This window comes from Ursus americanus, chromosome 13 (assembly GCF_024610735.1).
Source record: "Ursus americanus isolate L20-20 chromosome 13, mUrsAme1.1.p, whole genome shotgun sequence".
Taxonomy (NCBI): domain Eukaryota; kingdom Metazoa; phylum Chordata; class Mammalia; order Carnivora; family Ursidae; genus Ursus; species Ursus americanus.
In genome coordinates this window covers 68380703-68399283 of record NC_142139.1, presented here as the reverse complement: position 1 = coordinate 68399283, position 18581 = coordinate 68380703, and the positions used below count along the sequence as shown (strand labels likewise).

Here is an 18581-nt window from a genome sequence, read left to right as displayed (position 1 = left end):
TTCATGTGTAGACATTTGTCAGGCCAGCCTTTCTAACAATGACTACTGCATTGCTTAACAGACCTTCTTCACTTCCTTCTTGGGGTTCTTTCCCCATTTCCTGATTTTTAAGAACCACTCAACAATGGGCTTTGTATTCTTGTCCCTCTCTTTCAGGGAGCTATAGCTTCAGTTTTCTTATGTGCCTACGACCTACTGAGTAGTTACTTTAGGCACAGCACCTCAATAGCGCTCAGAGAGTTTAAATAGCTTGCCCAAGGTCACAGAGCTGGTAGAGGGAGAGGCCAAGATGTAGACTCAGGTGTTTGTTTTGGCAGTCCCAGAACCACCTTGCACTGAGATTTAGTTCTTCTCTTTGTGACTTTAAGAGTTTTTACCATCAGGAGTCCTAGCCCGATCCCACCCTACTGACAGGGATGCAAGGGTTCTGAATGGGACCTTTGTCCCCATTTTATCAACACTTACATGAGTGACATGTCAAGGCCTCAAGGGGTCAGCTCTTCAGGAATTTCAAAATATTACCACAAATGTATTCATTCTATGAGAAAGAGGAATCTTTCCAGGATGATGTTTATATTTGAAATAAGGGCAAGAGTTTTAACCCTAAAAAGTTGTAACTCTCTTAGGGAACCTGAACAGCTATAAGAGGAAGTTTCTGAGGTAGGAGCTTCTCCAAAGCTTCATGCAGATGCCTTTCTCAGAAACAAGGTGGGAGAGCAAGACAAAGTCTATTTGTTGATTTATGCAGAGTTGAATTAAATGTGAAAATTGCATAAAGAACTATACTTTTAGATTTTTAGTACATGTCCTAGAGATTAAATTTACTGATGGATAGGTACAAAACTGATGAGCTCAACTAATCATGTATTTAACTATTTAGATAAATTTTATTTTTAAAAAACTATCCTTTTTCCTTTTGTTTTCTTTTATGTTTTACCAAAAATAGATCATTTTCAGTACTGCCATGAGAGACTGAGTGAACTAGAGGAGACACTCAAATTTTAAAAGATGTCTGTAGAATTCAGATATGTGACAAATCAGCAGTGGCTCCAAAATCTGTTTTTCTAATGTTGAACTTTGTTCTGTCTTTTATTTTCCTGAAAATTATTTTCAAACTATATCACAGTAGGGTCTGTGTGATGAAAAAATTATATTATGAATTGCGGTGAAACAGGAGCAAAAAATTGAGACCCAATCTGGCATTTGCATTTGTTTCTGGTATTTCTTAGGAATGTACCAACATTTGCTGTGACGCTAAAACTTGTAAAATCAAAGCAAGTTTTCAATGTGCATTAGGAGAATGCTGTGAAAAATGCCAGGTAAGATTATTATTTTGTTCTATTTTAATAATTATGATTACTGTTTATTATTCTATATTAAAAATCTCAGCGATTATGTTAAATGAAATAGCAAAACACTAGATTTCTGTCTATAAAATAATGTTGCCTACCATTTATATATGAGTGTTTACAAACATGGGCTATTTGATCCCCCAACAAATCTTTGACTTAGATATTATGATCTCATTTTGCTCTTGAAGGAACAGAAGCTCAGAATAGAAAATGTGCAAAATAATAGAGCCACTGAATGGCAAACTCCACATATGACCTGTTCCAAAGCCAATGCTGGGGACTCCTACCTGCTGCTGCTTCAGATGCCACAGAGCCTTCTTGCACCAAACCTCATAATTGTTGCATATTCCTTCAATAATGGGTTCGGTGGAAAAGCTTTTGTTTTAAATAATGTGGACTCTCCCTTGTCTTCAAACTTTGAAGTCACTTCAGGGTGAAATTCTTAGAAAACAGATGTAAAGTGAGGATTCTCTGTCATTTTCTTTGTGGGGCTTGTTGACTTTCCTTTCAGGTTCAAGTTTAGGATTTTACATTCTATCGTTGCATAGAATTCTCTATTATGATTATTTGTTTATATGTCTGTTTCCTTAGTTAGACTAACTTCTGAGGGCACCTAGCACAAAGTTTCATACATTTTAAATGTTCAAGAACTGTTTGCAGAAGGAATGTGTAGATATACGGCATACCAGGTTATAGGTAGTATTTGGGAATTTTTTTTTTTAATGTCAGAGGGAGAAGAAAGAAATAAAAGAGGCCAAAAGGAAGAAAATTTGAGAACTTAAGTGAGTTAAAAAGAAATATTTGAGCATACAATAAAAGGAATTAAGGATTAGGAAACACAATGCCTGGGAAAGTTTCAGAGCATGCTGATCTGGTGCTTGTAAACTTACCTTCCTTAATATGGAAGATTCACTTCGCCAATAAATCTCTAAAGTTGCAGATGTAAATCTCCTTGAAAATCTTGACAAAGATGCATTCAACAAAGGAAAAAATAAATCCCTTCTTTGCATCTAAGATGAGGCTTGGTTTTCTTCTGTACTTTTCTCATTGATATTTCTATAGTGCTTGCACTATAAATTCAGAAATATTGATACTTAAAGACTCAGGCCATTGGCATAAGTCAATAGAAGTGATGTAATAGTAGATGTCTTTAGTTTATGCAATGCAGTTGTAAGTTGGAATAGAATGATGTCTCTAACTACCTTTCCAAAAAAAGACCAAGGGGAAAATATTATTTGCATTAATTTGAGATATTAGAGTAAGTCAGGTGGGAAAAAGCTTTCTCTTCACTTTTATTTCTCTGCAGTTTAAAAAGGCTGGTGCAGTGTGCAGACGAGCAAAAGATGAGTGTGACCTGCCAGAAATGTGTGATGGTAAATCTGGTATTTGCCCTGATGATAGATTCCGAGTCAATGGCTTTCCCTGCCAAAACGGGAAGGGCTACTGCTTGATGGGGATGTGCCCCACGCTGCAGCAGCAGTGCACCGAGCTGTGGGGACCAGGTAGGAGGACAAGCCCCAATGTTGTGGGCATTTCTGCCTCTCTCTATGAACATGCAAGGAAAAACCATGTTATAACAGGTGACAGTGTTTAATCATAGCCAAAGTAATAATCTGTTCCAGTCTTCTTTCTTGGAAACTGTGCTACAGCTCAAAATCCTGGATAAGTGCATTTTATGACATAGGTCAATTTAGGGATTGCTAGATTCAACAAATAAAAATAAGGATGGCCCAGTTAATTTGAATTTGAATTCCAGATTAGCAATTTTTTAAAAATATCAGTATGTCTCATGAAATATTTGAGGTAAGCTTATACTAAGAAAACTTTGTTTACTTGAAATTCAAATTTAACTGGGTAAATCAGGGAAGAATATCCAATAGGAAAAATTCTCTTCAACAAATAATGTTGGGAAAACTGGACAGCAACATGCAGAAGAATGAAACTGGACCACTTTCTTACACCATATGCAAAAATAAATTCAGTATGGATTAAAGACCTAAATGTGAGACTTGAAACCATAAAAATCCCAGAGAAGAATGAGGGCAGTAACCTCTTTGACATCAGCCAGAGAAACTTCTTTCTAAACATACCTCCGGAGACAAGGGAAACAAAAGCAAAGATAAACTATTGGAATTTCATTCCACACAGTGAGGGAAACAATCAACAAAACTAAAAGGCAACCTATGGAATGGGAGAAGATATTTGCAAATGATATATCTGATAAAGGGTTAATATCCAAAATATATAAAGAATTTATAAAACTTAACATCTCAAAAACAAATCATCCAGTTGTAAAATAAGCAGAAGACATGAACAGACATTTTTTCAAAGAAAACATCCATGTGGCCAACAGACACATGAAAAGATGCTCAACATCAGTCATCATCAGGGAAGTACAAATCAAAACTACAATTAGATATTACGTCACACCTGTCAGAATGGCTAAACTTAGCAACATAAGAAAGGACAAGTGCTGGCGAAGATATAGAGAAAGGGGAAGCCTCTTGCACTATTGGTGGGAACGCAAACTGGTGCAGCCACTGTGGAAAACAGTATGGAGGTTCCTCAAAAAGTAACAAATAGAACTACCCTGTGATCCAACAGTTGCACTACTAGGTATTTACCCATAGAATACAAAAATACTAATTCAAAAAGGGATACATGCACTCTAATGTTTATAGTGCTATTATTTACAATAGCCAAGTTTTGAAAGTAGCCCAGCTGTCTGTCCATCGACTGATGAACGGGTGAAGAAGATATGATATAAATATAAATATATATATATATATAAAATGAAATATTACTCAGCCATAAAAAGAATGAATCTTGTTATTTACAATGACATGGATGATGCTAGAGTGTATTACGCTAAGCGAAATAAGTCAGTCAGAGAAAGACATATCACATGATTTCACTTATATATGGAATTTAAGAAACAAAACAAACAAACAAAAGGGGAAGAAAAGAGAGAGGCAAGCCAAAAAACAGACTCTTAACTATCGAGAACAAACTGATGGTTACCAGGGAAGGTGGGTAGGGGCATGGGTGAAGTAGGGGATGGGGGTTAATGAGTACACTTGTTGTGATGAGCACCGGGTGTTGTATGGAGGTGTTGAATCACTATATTGAACACCTGAAACTAATATTACACTGTATGTTAACTACTGAAATTTAAATAAAAACTTACAAAAGAACAAATTTAACTGGGTGTCCCCATATAACTACACCTTTAGAAGTCTGTGTGTGTGTGTGTGTGTGTGTGTGTGTGTGTGTGTGTGTGTATGTCCATGTGTGGGTGTGTAGGGGTGGCAGGAGTGGTGGGAGATGGGCAGAGCATAAAGGAAGGGGGAGGAAGAAAAGGACTGTAGGAATGCAGACGAGTAATTTGGAAAAGTGAAATCTCTTAAATGCTCATTTTGCTCCTAATACTAGAATTTTAGAAGTCATATTCTCTGATTACACCATAAAAAAGAAATTAAAAACAAAACTTAACAACCTCCAAAACTGTAAACTAAAACTTAAATTGTACTGAAAAACCTTGATTGGAAAGGCAACTTATTTATTTATTTTTAATGTTTTTTTTTATTATATTATGTTAGTCACCATACAGTACATCCCTGGTTTTTGATGTAAAGTTCGATGATTCATTAGTTGCATATTTAAAAAATACCAGTTCTCTGAACTTTCTGGATATGATTTCCATTGTGCACATATCTTTAATTTTCACACCCTCCTCCGCTACACTTCCAGATTCTTCCTTAAATGACTGAAGGAATGTTTTAATAGGGAAAATACATATTCCTAAAAATACTTGAAGAGGGTTATCACATGCCAGCAAGTTTTCATAATTCCTGAAAATATACATACAACAAGATAAAGGAAAGAACAAAAATCAGTTTCACAAGATACCCAGTAAAAAGGAAACCTGAGAAATACATGGATTAGAACTTAGAAAAATTTCTAAAATAAAAAAAAATCTTTCATATCAGGCAATGGTGGGCTGAGACACAAGTTGAGGAGTAAAGCTTGATACCATTGGTGCTTGGGAAGGTGCACTGGTGTGCTGGAATCTGGCCTCAGCAACCCTCCCTCTAAAGGTCATGCAGACTCACATGTAAGTTACAGGTGGAAACAAAGATGGTTTTGTGGGTTAAAGAAAGACTCTGTGCTTCCTTGACTAACTTCGGTATATAGCAGAAATCTAGGGAAAGAAAATCTTCTGCACAGAGTTGAAGCTCTGAGCATCCCCTTTATTATCTAGTAATAAATCACTGCAGTTAATACTATTACCTTCTCCTTTTGCCTGACCCTTCACTATCTGCCTCCCCTGCAAATCTGTAAATTTCCCAGTACCTAGACACTGTATTTTGTTCACTAATGCATTCCCTGTGTGTCCCAGCACATTGCCTGACTTTCGTACATGTTCAAAATTATTGAATTAATGTTGAACATATTTATCTGATACTGGAATAGGGAAGATCTTTTAAAACACACATTTAAAGGTAGTGCATATAAAAGATCAGAGAAGCAGATTGGTCTAAATAAAAGTCTAAATTTTGTAATTCCTAAGGGATCACAAATTTATTTCAAATTAATTTTCAAAGTTTGAAAAGTCTAATAACTTATATAAGGAGGAAGATCACCCTCTCCGATATCAAATCATTTCTGTGAATCACTTGCAGTTCCAAATATTGAAAATGTGACAAAGGCATTAACAGACAATTTGTCATAAAGAAGTACAAATGTCTAAAAGACATTAAAATCATTTTAACTCACTAGCAAGAAGTATGAAGTACTGACACTGATGTGTCAGGAAATGCAAATATAGTAAGAAATACAAATGAAAAGTTGATTCCTTCAGCATTTGTCAAATTGGCAACACTTTATTAAAATTAATGCTCACTGTTGGTGAAGATGTAGCAAAACACCTATTTTTTTTAAAGATTTTATCCATTTATTTAACAGAGAGAGACAGCCAGCGAGAGAGGGAACACAAGCAGGGGGAGTGGGAGAGGAAGAAGCAGGCTCCCAGCGGAGAAGCCTGATGCGGGGCTTGATCCCAGAACGCCGGGATCACGCCCTGAGCCAAAGGCAGACGCTTAACGACTGAGCCACCCAGGTGCCCCCAAAACACCTATTTTTACACGTTCTGGTAAAAGCATGAATTAGCACAGTCTTTCCAGGACGAACTGGGAAAACGTATGTACAACCTAAAAAGAAAATGTACTGCTTTCCCCAGCAAGTGTATTCCGGAATACTTTTTCACAAAGTCTTTTCAACCAACACTTTTAAAATTAATAATGGATAATTGGGAAACATCTCAAAGTCAAAGAATAAGCATTAGTCAAATAAATGATAGAGTATTTATCCAATGCAATTTTTACAACTATGATACTGCTGAATATTTAGGGCCTAGCGAAAGGACAAGTATACTTGTTATTTGGGAAATAACATGGTACTGGGTGTATGAATGATACTTTCCACAATACTAACAGCAATAACTGAAGTTTGGGATTAGGAATATGCTTTTTCCTTATTATTCATGACTAACTATTTAATTTTTTCAGTGTAGATCTTTTATTATAATAGTAAGGGGACTATAAAAGTTACTAAGGTCAAATAATTAAGAAAATATGATAATAAAACTTATTTTATCATCTTGGCCATCAGAACGTGAAATTCATTTAAAATGATTCAACTTTACAGATAAACCAAGAGGTGAAGGCATGTCTTAGCTCCTGAGCTCTTAACCACTGTGTTCCTTTGCTCATCTGTTGGGGATCTAAGGAAGATTGCATGAGAAATTAAATATGTGATGCTTATTGGTGTGCCTGAACAAAGCAAAGTTTTACTAAGCATAGCAAGTAATTTTGACAGTAGCAAGTATTAGCAGAAGAGCTTCCCAATGTCTGCCTATGGGCTATTTATATAATGATTGTGGCTCTCCTAGTTAAGTCTTCATATTTAGATGGATTTGTTTTTAATCTTCAGCCAATCAACCACATTTCCAAATATTTAGATAGCCATTATTCAAAAGTTAAATATTTAAAGGATTATTTTATTTTATTCATTTTTTAAAAGATTTTATTTATTTAGAGAGAAAGTGTGTGAGGAGGAGAGGGGCAGAGAGAGAGGGAAAGAATCTTACGCAGACTCCAAGGTGAGTGGGGAGCCTGTTGGAGGGCTTGATCTCACTACCCTGAAATCATGACCTGAACAGAAATCAAAATCCCATGCTTAACTGACTGAGCCACCCAGGCGCCCCTAAAGGATTATTCTAAGTTCTAGCCAGCTTTCTAATTAACAAACTATTGCAGCCTATATTTCTTTTTTTAATAATAATATTTTTATTATATTATGTTAGCCACCATATTGTACATCCCCAGTTTTTTATATAAAGTTCCATGATTCATTACTTGCGTATAACACCCAGTGCACCATGCAATACATGCCCTCCTTAATACCCATCACCAGCCTATCCCATTCCCCCACCCGCCTCCCCTCTGAAGCCCTCAGTTTGTTTCCCAGAGTCCATAGTCTCTCATGGTTCATTCCCCCTTCCGTTTACCCTCCCTTTCTTCTTCCCTTTTTTCTCCTACCGATCTCTCTACTTCTTATGTTCCATAAATGAGTGAAACCATATGGTAATTGTCTTTCTCTGCTTGACTTATTTCGCTTAGCATTATCTCCTCCAGTCCCATCCATGTTGCAGCAAATGTTGAGAAATCGTTCTTTCTGATAGCTGAGTAATATTCCATTGTATATATGGACCACATCTTCTTAATCTAGTCATCTGTTGAAGGGTATCTCGGCTCCTTCCATGACTTAGCTATTAGTGGACAATGCCGCTATGAACATTGGGGTGCATATGGCCCTTTTCGTCACTACATCTGTATCTTTGGGGTAAATACCCAGTAGTGCAATAGCTGGATCATAGGTTAGCTCAATTTTTACTTTTTAAGGGACCTCCACACTGTTTTCCAGAGTGGCTGTACCAACTTGCATTCCCACCAACCATGTAGGAGGGATCCCTTTTCTCCACATCCTCTCTAACAATTGTTGTTTCCTGCCTTGTCTATTTTTGCTATTCTAACTGGTGAAAGGTGGAATCTCAGTTTGGTTTTGATTTGAATTTCCCTGATGGCTAATGATTTTGAACATTTTATCATGTGTCTGTTAGCCATTTGTATATCTTCATTGGAAAAGTGTCTGTTCATATCTTCTGCCCATTTTTTGATTTGTTTATTTGTTTCTTGTGTATTGAGTTTGAGAAGTTCTTTGTAGATCTTGGATACCAGTCTTTTATCTGTAGTGTCGTTTGCAAATATCTTCTCCCATTCTGTGTGCAGCCTATATTTCTAACAATGATCAATGGGATTATGCCAGAATAGTACTTCTCATGCTATATATTTCATTAATTTTATATTTCATTAATCCTTTGTAGCATTGAATATCTTATCTCTTTTCTTTTCTAATTTGCCCCTACTGACCATGCCTGATTCCAGGGACCAAGGTTGCAGACAAATCATGTTACAGCAGGAATGAAGGTGGGTCAAAGTATGGGTACTGTCGCAAAGTGGACGACACGCGGATTCCCTGCAAAGCAACGTAAGTGGCCTTGTTGTTTGAACCTTCCTGCTCCACAGACTAGAGAAATCATTTGCTTCCAGAAACATGTTCTGATTTATTCCAATTAAAGCAAAAGTTAATTTGGACATCATTCATTTGATAAGCATTCTCAATGAATGAGTCTTATGTGCTGTGTTTTAGGCTAGGCACTAAGTGAAAAGACAAATAAGAAATAAATTCTTTTTTCCCATCCCTTGTGGTGGGTACTTTGAATGACATCAAGTACAGTCATTGTAAAATAGAGTGAATGTGTGGCTGGAACATGCAGGAGTGAATGGGCCTGGCTCAAAGTCTCTCCATGGATTTTTCAATATAACTTAGGTGCTTTTCCATCTAGGTGTTTCTTTATGATTCTAGGAGTAGAAATGGAGGAATAACTAATGCAATGCTTATATAGTTTTGTTTAAGCTTGCCATGGCATTACAGAAAGAAAAAATACAGTAAGAGAAAAGATTGGCAATTCACCTGGATAATTTGCTTTACTTTTTGTATTAAGAGTCCAGAAATTTTTATTCCAAAATATCATGAGGAATGGACTTGAGATTTTTGTATAAGATTTTTTTGATTCTACAAATTTACAGTGACTTTTAAAATTCAAATTATAATAGATTAAACTTAGTATCTTCTCCAGATTTCACACATACTAAGTCATATATAACAAGAGACTGAACAAGGTTAACATTTCTCAAAATTTTTCTATTAAGCAGTGATTTTTCCAGATGATAAATATTACCAAACTACATTTTGGACATAGTGCCATCCCTTGGAGAGTCTGAGCCTAAAGGATAATAATATTCCATGGTCTCCTCTTCATAAGAATCAGGGCAGATTTGAAAGGGAAAACAATTATGTAAAAAGCAATGCATGTGTTTCTGGGAGCCAATATGTAGTTTGAGAGGTAGCAAGAGGGGAAGAGAGTAAGGTGGTTCCACTTCCCTCTGTAGCATGCACACGCATCATCCTGAATGATTGTTTGTATGATCACTGTATCATTTCCGCAACTAGAGGCACAAACATGTCATTTTTTCCACAGGGTGACCTCCTAGACACTTCTGAATAGTCATTGGCTGTAGTGGAGAGTAGGCCTGGAATTCTCTGTGCTCTAGAGAGAATTATAAAACTCTACCTAAGTGAATCAAGAAAAACGCCTCTTCAAGTTTGGAGAGAATGTGTGCCTTTCTTCACTCCTCATTAGTATTTGCTAACAGCCACCAGAAACATCAGGAGAATCTAATTCTGTTCCTCTCAGAGTAGTTTTTCACAGCCCTCCTCTGCATTCTGCATATAGCAATTGACTCCCATTTTACTGGCCCTGACTTTATTCACCTTGGCAGTGAGTGAATGGCTTTACAGAGTGCTGACCTGTTTCATCTTTATTTGCAGGGAGACAGTTCTTTCAGTAAGCCCACACAATGTCTTGGACTGTCACCAAAGTTTCAGCCTTACGTAGACACAGCTATAGTTGGGAGAATTATTCTGCTGCAATTCATGAAAATAAAAAAGTAACTTTAGCTGAAACAAAATAGAAACTGACTGTCTATGTGCCCTCCATGATATTAGAAGTCCATCTTCCTTATATCTTGAGCATGACCTTCATCCCCAGGTATTTCTCTTGGTCTATCATGGCTTCTGCAGCTACAGCCATTGCATTTCAATAAGCCAGAAAGAGAAAAAATGAGGAGTAAGACATACTCCTTCATGTAATGTCCCCTTCAAGAGTTTACATATAAGATTCTGCATCCTTTTCATTGGCCAGATCTTAGGCAATTGGCCAAAATTAGCCGCCTAGGAATCTGGGAAATGTGGGCTTTGTTTTTGAGCAACAATGTGCCTTGCACATTCGGTGGTTCCATTACTGAAGAATAAGGGGGAATTTGACATAAAGGGAGAACTAGGAGTCTCTGCTATAGGGAGAAATACGATTAGTTAAATATTGATAGGGAACTGATTTAGAACTGCATAAAACTTCAGTTTGGATCCTGGTATTTCAACTGCAAAATTTGGCTTTTCCTCAGTGATGCCTTATGTGGGAAGTTGTTCTGTCAAGGTGGGTCAGATAATTTGCCCTGGAGAGGACATATAGTAACTTTCCTGACATGTAAAACATTTGATCCTGAAGACAGCAGTGACGAAATAGGCATGGTAACCAATGGAACTAAGTGTGGCAACAAGAAGGTAAGTTGAAAACGTAGCTTTTAATCAAAATGTTCTTTTGCCTTGTTTTCTTTGTTTGTTTTGTTTGTTTGTTTCTCAAGGACTCCTTATATTTTCAAAGCAATACTTACACCATTCATTTATGCATGCATGCACTCATCCCTTGAATACTATTTAATAAGTAACTATAATGTACTTAGTACTAGGTTATTAAATCCTGGTAAATTTTATTGTCCCCAAATCAGTAGGTTCTCAATAAATAACAGCCACCCCGATAATACTAAAGAGAATAACAACATTACTATTTATTTTTACATAAATGACAGGTATTGTAATATTGCAGATGATGTGATATTAACATGTTTTCCATAGTATTTTTGTTTGGAATGGATGCCTTGTGTCATGTGAAATGCTTAACTCAGTGCTAAGTATTACTCTCAGGAGTGGACTGAAGAGGTGGATTAAGGGAATGACCCATGAGGAATAAAGTGAAGTAAGGAAATATCCTTTAGAGTATTTTCCAAAAAAATTTTTTATAAAAATTATCTAGCTTCATCTTCTTATTTTCAAAAGAATGCTGCGACTTCCCTAATAAAAAGGTAAGTTTAGTAACAATAATCTTGGCTAATAATAGAAGACTAAATTCCAAAGAGTCAGCAATTTGCAGAGCTGAAACCATTGGATATCGATGTCAACTTGATACTTTTTCACATCACTTTCAGGTTTGCATTAACGCAGAATGTGTGGATATCGAAAGAGCCTACAAATCAACCAATTGCTCCTCCAAGTGCAAAGGTCATGCTGTAAGTTTTGAAGATGTTTCCCCAAGCTTGCTGAATCTTTTGTAATTTTAGGTCAATCTTGATGATGCTAAAGTAATGTTTCAGCATTAAGTGATTACAATGATTAAGTTTGCCTTAACAGCTCAGTTGTTTGGTTCAATGAAAAAAATTTCTTCCTGGTATTAAAATTCCTACAGTGGATTCATACATTATGTAGATAGCTGAAAGGCTGCAGAGCAGGGGTTAGTTCTTTTTCTGAATGGATGAATAGGGCCCTTGGGTTGATGGTCAGCCTAGTGTGGAAACTAACAGGATCACTCTTTTCTAGGTGTGTGACCATGAGCTCCAGTGTCAGTGTAAAGAAGGATGGGCCCCTCCTGATTGTGATGACTCCTCAGTGGTCTTCCGTAGGTAACATTATACATCTAACTTGAAAAACTTGCTCTTCTAAGCTTTTATTTCATATTACATAAGACTTCATTGCCATTTTTCTTTCCTCTTGAAATTCTTATTCATTCCATAAATATTGAATCTACAATATTAATCTTCAAGGTCTCTAACAGCTTTTTAATCATACTTTCTACATCCTTATGCTTTTATTCTACATACAAAAAACTTTCCTCAAATTTTATATTTGTAATCTTAATTTTAATTTCCCAAATTTTCTTGCTTTATGATTGTTCTATTTTTGTAGCAGCTTTGACTTAATGTATAGATATAATATCCTCATAAAACTCTCTAAGAATATGGCTTAGATTATTTTTGTAGGTTCAGTTCTCTTCTTTGAATCATCTCTATTTCTTTTGAGTTTGATTTGTTTTTCACCCTGTCTCTTATTGTGCTGTTTTTCTTCAGGATGTGGGACCCTTAGTTGAAGGTGAGATAGGTTGACTTGAATTAGCTTTCATGGGTTTTCTTTGCATGTTGTGTGCTTGTTGTACCTACCAATACTTCTCCAGATGGGAGATCTGGCTGTGAGCTCTATCGGTAGATAGAGAGACTTCCTTTCAGGCCATCAAGGTGGGAAGCAGCCAGAGTGGGGATCCTCGCCTCCAGTTTGCCCAGGAAAGAGCTCCTCATTGCATTTACTTCCTGAGAGAACTGCTTTCCCTCAGCACTCTTTCCTTGATCCTCCCTTCTCTGTCTCATCTACTGTGGGTATCGGCAGTTAGCCTCCGTTCTGCTTCTCAGGCCCTTCATCCTCCATTGCTTCTAGAGAGCAGTTCTTGGGTCTTTGTCCTCACTATTGTTCTGTATACACAAGGGATGGGGATGGGGATGGAGATGGAGATAGGGGATGCAGATGGGGATGGACCTGAACAAACCATCTGTCTCAAGTTCAGATTCTCTGTTGGCTTCCCAAGAAAGAATAGCATCTACTTCTGATGTTTGGACTATTTTTTTTAAGATTTATTTTTATTTATTATTTTTTAGTGTGGGGGGGGCAGGTGGAGAGGGAGAGAGAGAATCTCAAGCAGACTCCTTGTTGAGTACAGAGCCTGAGGCAGGGCTCGATTTTACAACCCTGAGATCATGACCTGAGCCGAAATCAAGAGTCTGACGCCTAACTGACTGAGCCACTCAGATACCCCTGGGCTATTTAAAAAAATTTTTTTTGGTTCTTTTCTAGACTTCCCAAGAAAGAACAGCATTTACTTCTGATGCTTGGACTATAATTTACTCTGTTTCTGTCTACCTAAATCCCTCTACTTTCTTTCGGAAATTTCTAAAAGTTCTTTACTATTTTTCTAGTGCTCTATGATTTTATTACATATATTCTTAAATATTAAATGTATTATTACATGTATATAGACATGCAAACACATGCACATATGCTACTTAGAATGTGTCATCTGGTATTTGGGTATGGTAGGGGAATAGACGCATAAACATCAATCAAATACTTTAATTAGAAAATTCTTTAAGGGTTTCCACACTCACTAAAATTCCTTTAAAACTATGACTTCCCTCTTTTTCAACTCTATTTTGTTTAATCTCTTGATTTGCTAAGTCACTTCCATGAGTCATTTCTTCTTTCTTCTTGGATGAAACTTTCTATGTTGCATTTATAAGAATTTATTTCCATTGCTAAATAGAAAACATGAATAGGTTGAATTGGATTAGATTTCTTGACTCACAGTTTTAATTTCATGATTTTCTCAAGAAGTAGATACTGATATTTAGCGTTCAAAACTGAGGCTACCCTGATTTTGCTTGTTGTTGTTGTAAAATAACCATTTAAAAATCATTGGTTTATTTTCCCTTACGTGTTTTTAGAGTTGCTACTAAATGAAACTAATCATCATATCATGCCTGGGTGTTGTTTTCTTTAAATTATTTTGATTGTTAGCCAGTGAGGTCTTTCAAACTGAGGGTTTGATTCTTCAGTACAAGGAATGTTCCTATTATTACAGATTTTAAAATTGATTCTGTTCCACTTCTCTGGTTTCTAATTCAGAAATATAAATCATCTGTATCAAGTATCTTGACTGTGTGGCCTTCTTGTTATTTTTTTTTTTGTCACTATCTCCTGTTATTTTGGGGAAAGTTTTTCAAAATTATTTTCTGTATCATAGAATGAATTTTTGACAATGTTACCAGTCCTATTTATTAGTTATAATGACATTCTAAAATGGTCAGTAACATTTTTGTGTTTCTTTAAACCTGTTTCATACCACTCTATTGTCTTCTGTTATTTTGTATCTTCTTTAACAATCTATTTTCATTTTATTGAGAGTACCAAGAAGATTCCACCCTAAATTTACTTTGATTCTTTATAAATTTTTTTCTGAAAGTATATATTCTATATCTATTCTATTTCCACATTTTATTTTAAGCCTAACCTTTTTATATTTTTATGCTTTTTCCCCCTTAATTACTTATCAATTCCAAAACACATTGTTAAAGTATTTCTTTAAATAGAAGGACTGGTGATGGAAATATGCATTATGTGACAACAGATTTATGTTTTAAGGGGATCAAGAAGGCAATTGGAGTGGTTCAGGATACAGATAAGGGATGTTTTTATCTGAATCACTTATTCTACTTGTTAAAAACCAGTGTCAGGATTCAACTGCATCCATCAGGCTTTCTTTTTGTTTTGGGACACTGTTGGTGAGTTTGATTCCATTCTGGCACTACTTCTACCAAAACATCAAGTAAAGCCTCCATCAGACTGGGGAAGGTCCTCTAACGCAGGAAAGTGTCCCATCACCAAAAGGACAGATTGCAATGGATATTTTTCATGAAATCAGGCTTCTCATCAAAATTTGAAAGAAAAATTATATTTCTATTTTCATTAAACTCTAACTAATACAATTACAGGGATGTAAGGAAACAAACCACAGTGGTATTAATTCTCCTGTGTCACCAATGGAAATTACACACTTTTACATCACATTGCAGTTGCTACATAAATCCTTAAATATCCTGTATGTGTGTTTATCCTATATATGTGTTTCCAGTTTGAAATTCTGATGGCTATTAATCCACTGTTAGGTCTTATAATTTAGGGATTAAAAAAGAAACATATATGTAACTATATCACAAATTCCTTTATAATATTTTGACAACTGTATTCCAACATAATTAGCTTCCTTTTTAGTCCTGTGCATTTTATTAATGAATTTAAAAGCCTTCAGAAAAGTTTATAGGCTCTATCAGATTTCTAGAATGATCTGTGGCACATAAAAGGTTAAGATCGCTGCTCTCTAGTACTGCATACATCACCCTGGGCTTTCAAGCTTCCTTAATTAAAACCATTTTTGGTAAAATTTATACAGAAAAACATATAAATATATTACATGTATTATTTGTATACATTTATAATATAACATATATACCCATATACATATCCATATATATATATATATATATATATATATATATATATATATATATATATATATATATATAATATGAATTATAAAATGAGCATTCATATGCTACAGTCTGGGCCAAGAAACAGAGCATTGCTATCAGCCCAGGCATCTTATCCCTTGGCTCCATCCCTGTCCTAATGTCCTCTCTCTCTAAGGGTTAATCATTAATGTGTCTTATATTATAAACAGTTTGTTACTTTTCTTCATGGTCTTCCTTTCCAAATACACATTCCTAAGGACTATGTTCTGTTTAGTTTTATATATATATATATATAAACTATTGGTACTCATAGTTTTCTTTCCTCTATATTATGTTTTCAAGATCATCCATGTTCTTATATGTAGCTGGAATTAGTTTATTTTTGCTATTGTGCATAATATCACAATTTTGCCATTTATTGGTGTGATATTGTATATATATATGACAGTTTCCTTTTTTACTGCTTGTTTGGATATTTCAGGACTATGTTGAGAAAACGTTTCTATAAATATTGTCATTCAAGTCTAACTTCACTAGATCATACTCAACTGTTTCTAGAGTGGCTGTACAAATTCACACTCCTAGTAGCAGTGAATACAAGTTCCTATTGTTATACAACCTTTAAGCCATTTGACACTAGCAGATAGCAAATTTTATTCCTCTGGTGGTTTAGTAGTGATAGCACATTGGGGTTTTAATTTTCTTACTACTACTACTACTACTACTACTACTAATAATAATAATAATAATAATAATAGCAAGAATCTTTCCTTATTTGGGAGCCACTTGGATTTTCTTTTCTGAGAAGTATTTGTTCAAGCCTTTTTGTATGAATTTCTATTGAGTTGTCTCCCCTCACCCCTTTATTAACTTATATATGTTTTAATAGATTTTTGATATAAGCTATTTTCAGTTACAATGTTGAAAGAATTTCCCTCCTGTGTTTTGTCACTCTTTTTGTGGTGTCCTGTGATTAATGGAAGATTTTAATTTCAATGTAGTCAATTCTCTTAATCATTTTCTTGGTGGTTAGTTTTTTTTTTCTTTGTGTGTCCTTTTCTAAGGAAATATTCTCTACCCTGAAGTTATGAATATATATCCGTATATTGTCTTCTAAAAAGCACTATTGTATTATCTTTTCAAATTTAAGTCTGTAATCTATCTGAAAGTCTTTTGTGTATGATGGAAATGTTTAATTTCATTTTCATCCCAGATAGATGCCCAGTTGTCACATTATCATTCATATGATAGATGATCCTTCCCAAATGCTCTACAGGGACACTTATCTAATAAAGCAAGTGTTCACCCATGTGTCTTTCTGGGATATCTATTCTTTTCTGGTGGTCCTATTTGACTGTCCTTTGTGCCAGTATGACACTCTTTTATAACTATGTCTTTAAAGTAATTTTGATATAGGCTGTCCTTTAACTTTGTTCTTCTTTAAGAACGACTTGGTTATTAGCTTTTTGTACTTTCACATATATTTTATAATCAGATTCGCAATTTATACACACAATTCCTATTGGGATTTACATTTAACATAAACCACATCTATGATTTACTTGGAAGAATGAGCATATATAAAAAATATTGAATTGCTCGTATTTGTAAATATTTGTAAATATTCGGTCTGTGCACACAAAAATATGTATTCTACAGTTGTTATGTGCATGTTTTCTACGTTTTTTTATGCCATGTTTGTTTGTTGTGTGTACATCTATTAATCCCTACTGATATCTTGTTTGTTTGTGCTATCAATTACTGAGCTGGGGTCAGTAAATTAATTCAGTAAATTAAAATCCCTCACTGTAACTGTGAATTTGGCAATTCCTTCTGGTTCTACTGGTGCTTATATATTTTATGGCTGTGCTATTACTACATAAAAGTTTAGAATTGTTTTGTCTTTGCAGTGACTTAACACTTTAATCATTATGCAGTTGTATGTAGCTCCAGTCTTCTTGCTTTTTTTTTTCAATTTTATAATTATATTTTGTTAGTCACCATACAGTACATCCCTAGTTTTTGATGTAAAGTTCCATGATTCATTACTTGTGTACAACACCCAGTGCACCATGCAATATGTGCCCTCCTTAATATCCATCACCAGCCTATCCCATTCCCCCACCCCTCTCCCCTCTGAAGCCCTCAGTTTGTTTCCCAGAGTCCATAGTCTCTCATGGTTCATTCCCCCTTCTGTTTACCCCCCCTTTCTTTTTCCCTTTCTTCTCCTACTGATCTTCCTACTACTTATGTTCCACAAATGAGTGAAGCCTTATGATAATTGTCTTTCTCTGCTTGACTTATTTCACTTAGCATTATCTCCTCCAGTCCTGTCCATGTTGCAGCAAATGTTGAGAAATCATTCTTTTTGATGGCTGAGTAATATTCCATTGTATATATGGACCACATCTCCTTAATCCAGTCATCTGTTGAAGGGCATCTCAGCTCCTTCCACAATTTAGCTGTTGTGGACAATGCTGCTATGAACACTGGGGTGCATATGGCCCTTTTCTTCACTATGTCTGTATCTTTGGGGTAAATACCCAGTAGTGCAATGGCTGGGTCATAGGGTAGCTCAATTATTAACTTTTTAAGGGACCTCCACGCTGTTTTCCAAAGTGGCTGTACAAACCTGCATTCCCACCAACAATGTAGGAGGGATCCCTTTTCTCCACATCCTCTCCAACATTTGTTGTTTCCTGCCTTGTCAATTTTTGCTATTCTAACTGGCATAAGGTGGTATCTTAACGTGGTTTTGATTTGAATTTCCCTGATGGCTAATGATTTTGAACATTTTTTCATG

General features: G+C 35.6%; 1 protein-coding gene across 2 annotated transcripts in view; it reads left to right on the top strand.

The window, feature by feature from the left end:
* ADAM28 (ADAM metallopeptidase domain 28) overlaps nucleotides 1-18581 on the top strand; it is a 71663-nt gene that overhangs the window by 43768 nt on the left and 9314 nt on the right. For both annotated transcript variants that reach the window (XM_087866366.1, XM_087866365.1), the window contains exons 13-18: nucleotides 1230-1319; nucleotides 2659-2854; nucleotides 8858-8960; nucleotides 10997-11156; nucleotides 11858-11938; nucleotides 12246-12324. In XM_087866366.1, coding sequence (XP_087722492.1) covers nucleotides 1230-1319; nucleotides 2659-2854; nucleotides 8858-8960; nucleotides 10997-11156; nucleotides 11858-11938; nucleotides 12246-12324 — 709 coding nt within the window. The remainder of the gene's footprint in view (nucleotides 1-1229; nucleotides 1320-2658; nucleotides 2855-8857; nucleotides 8961-10996; nucleotides 11157-11857; nucleotides 11939-12245; nucleotides 12325-18581) is intronic.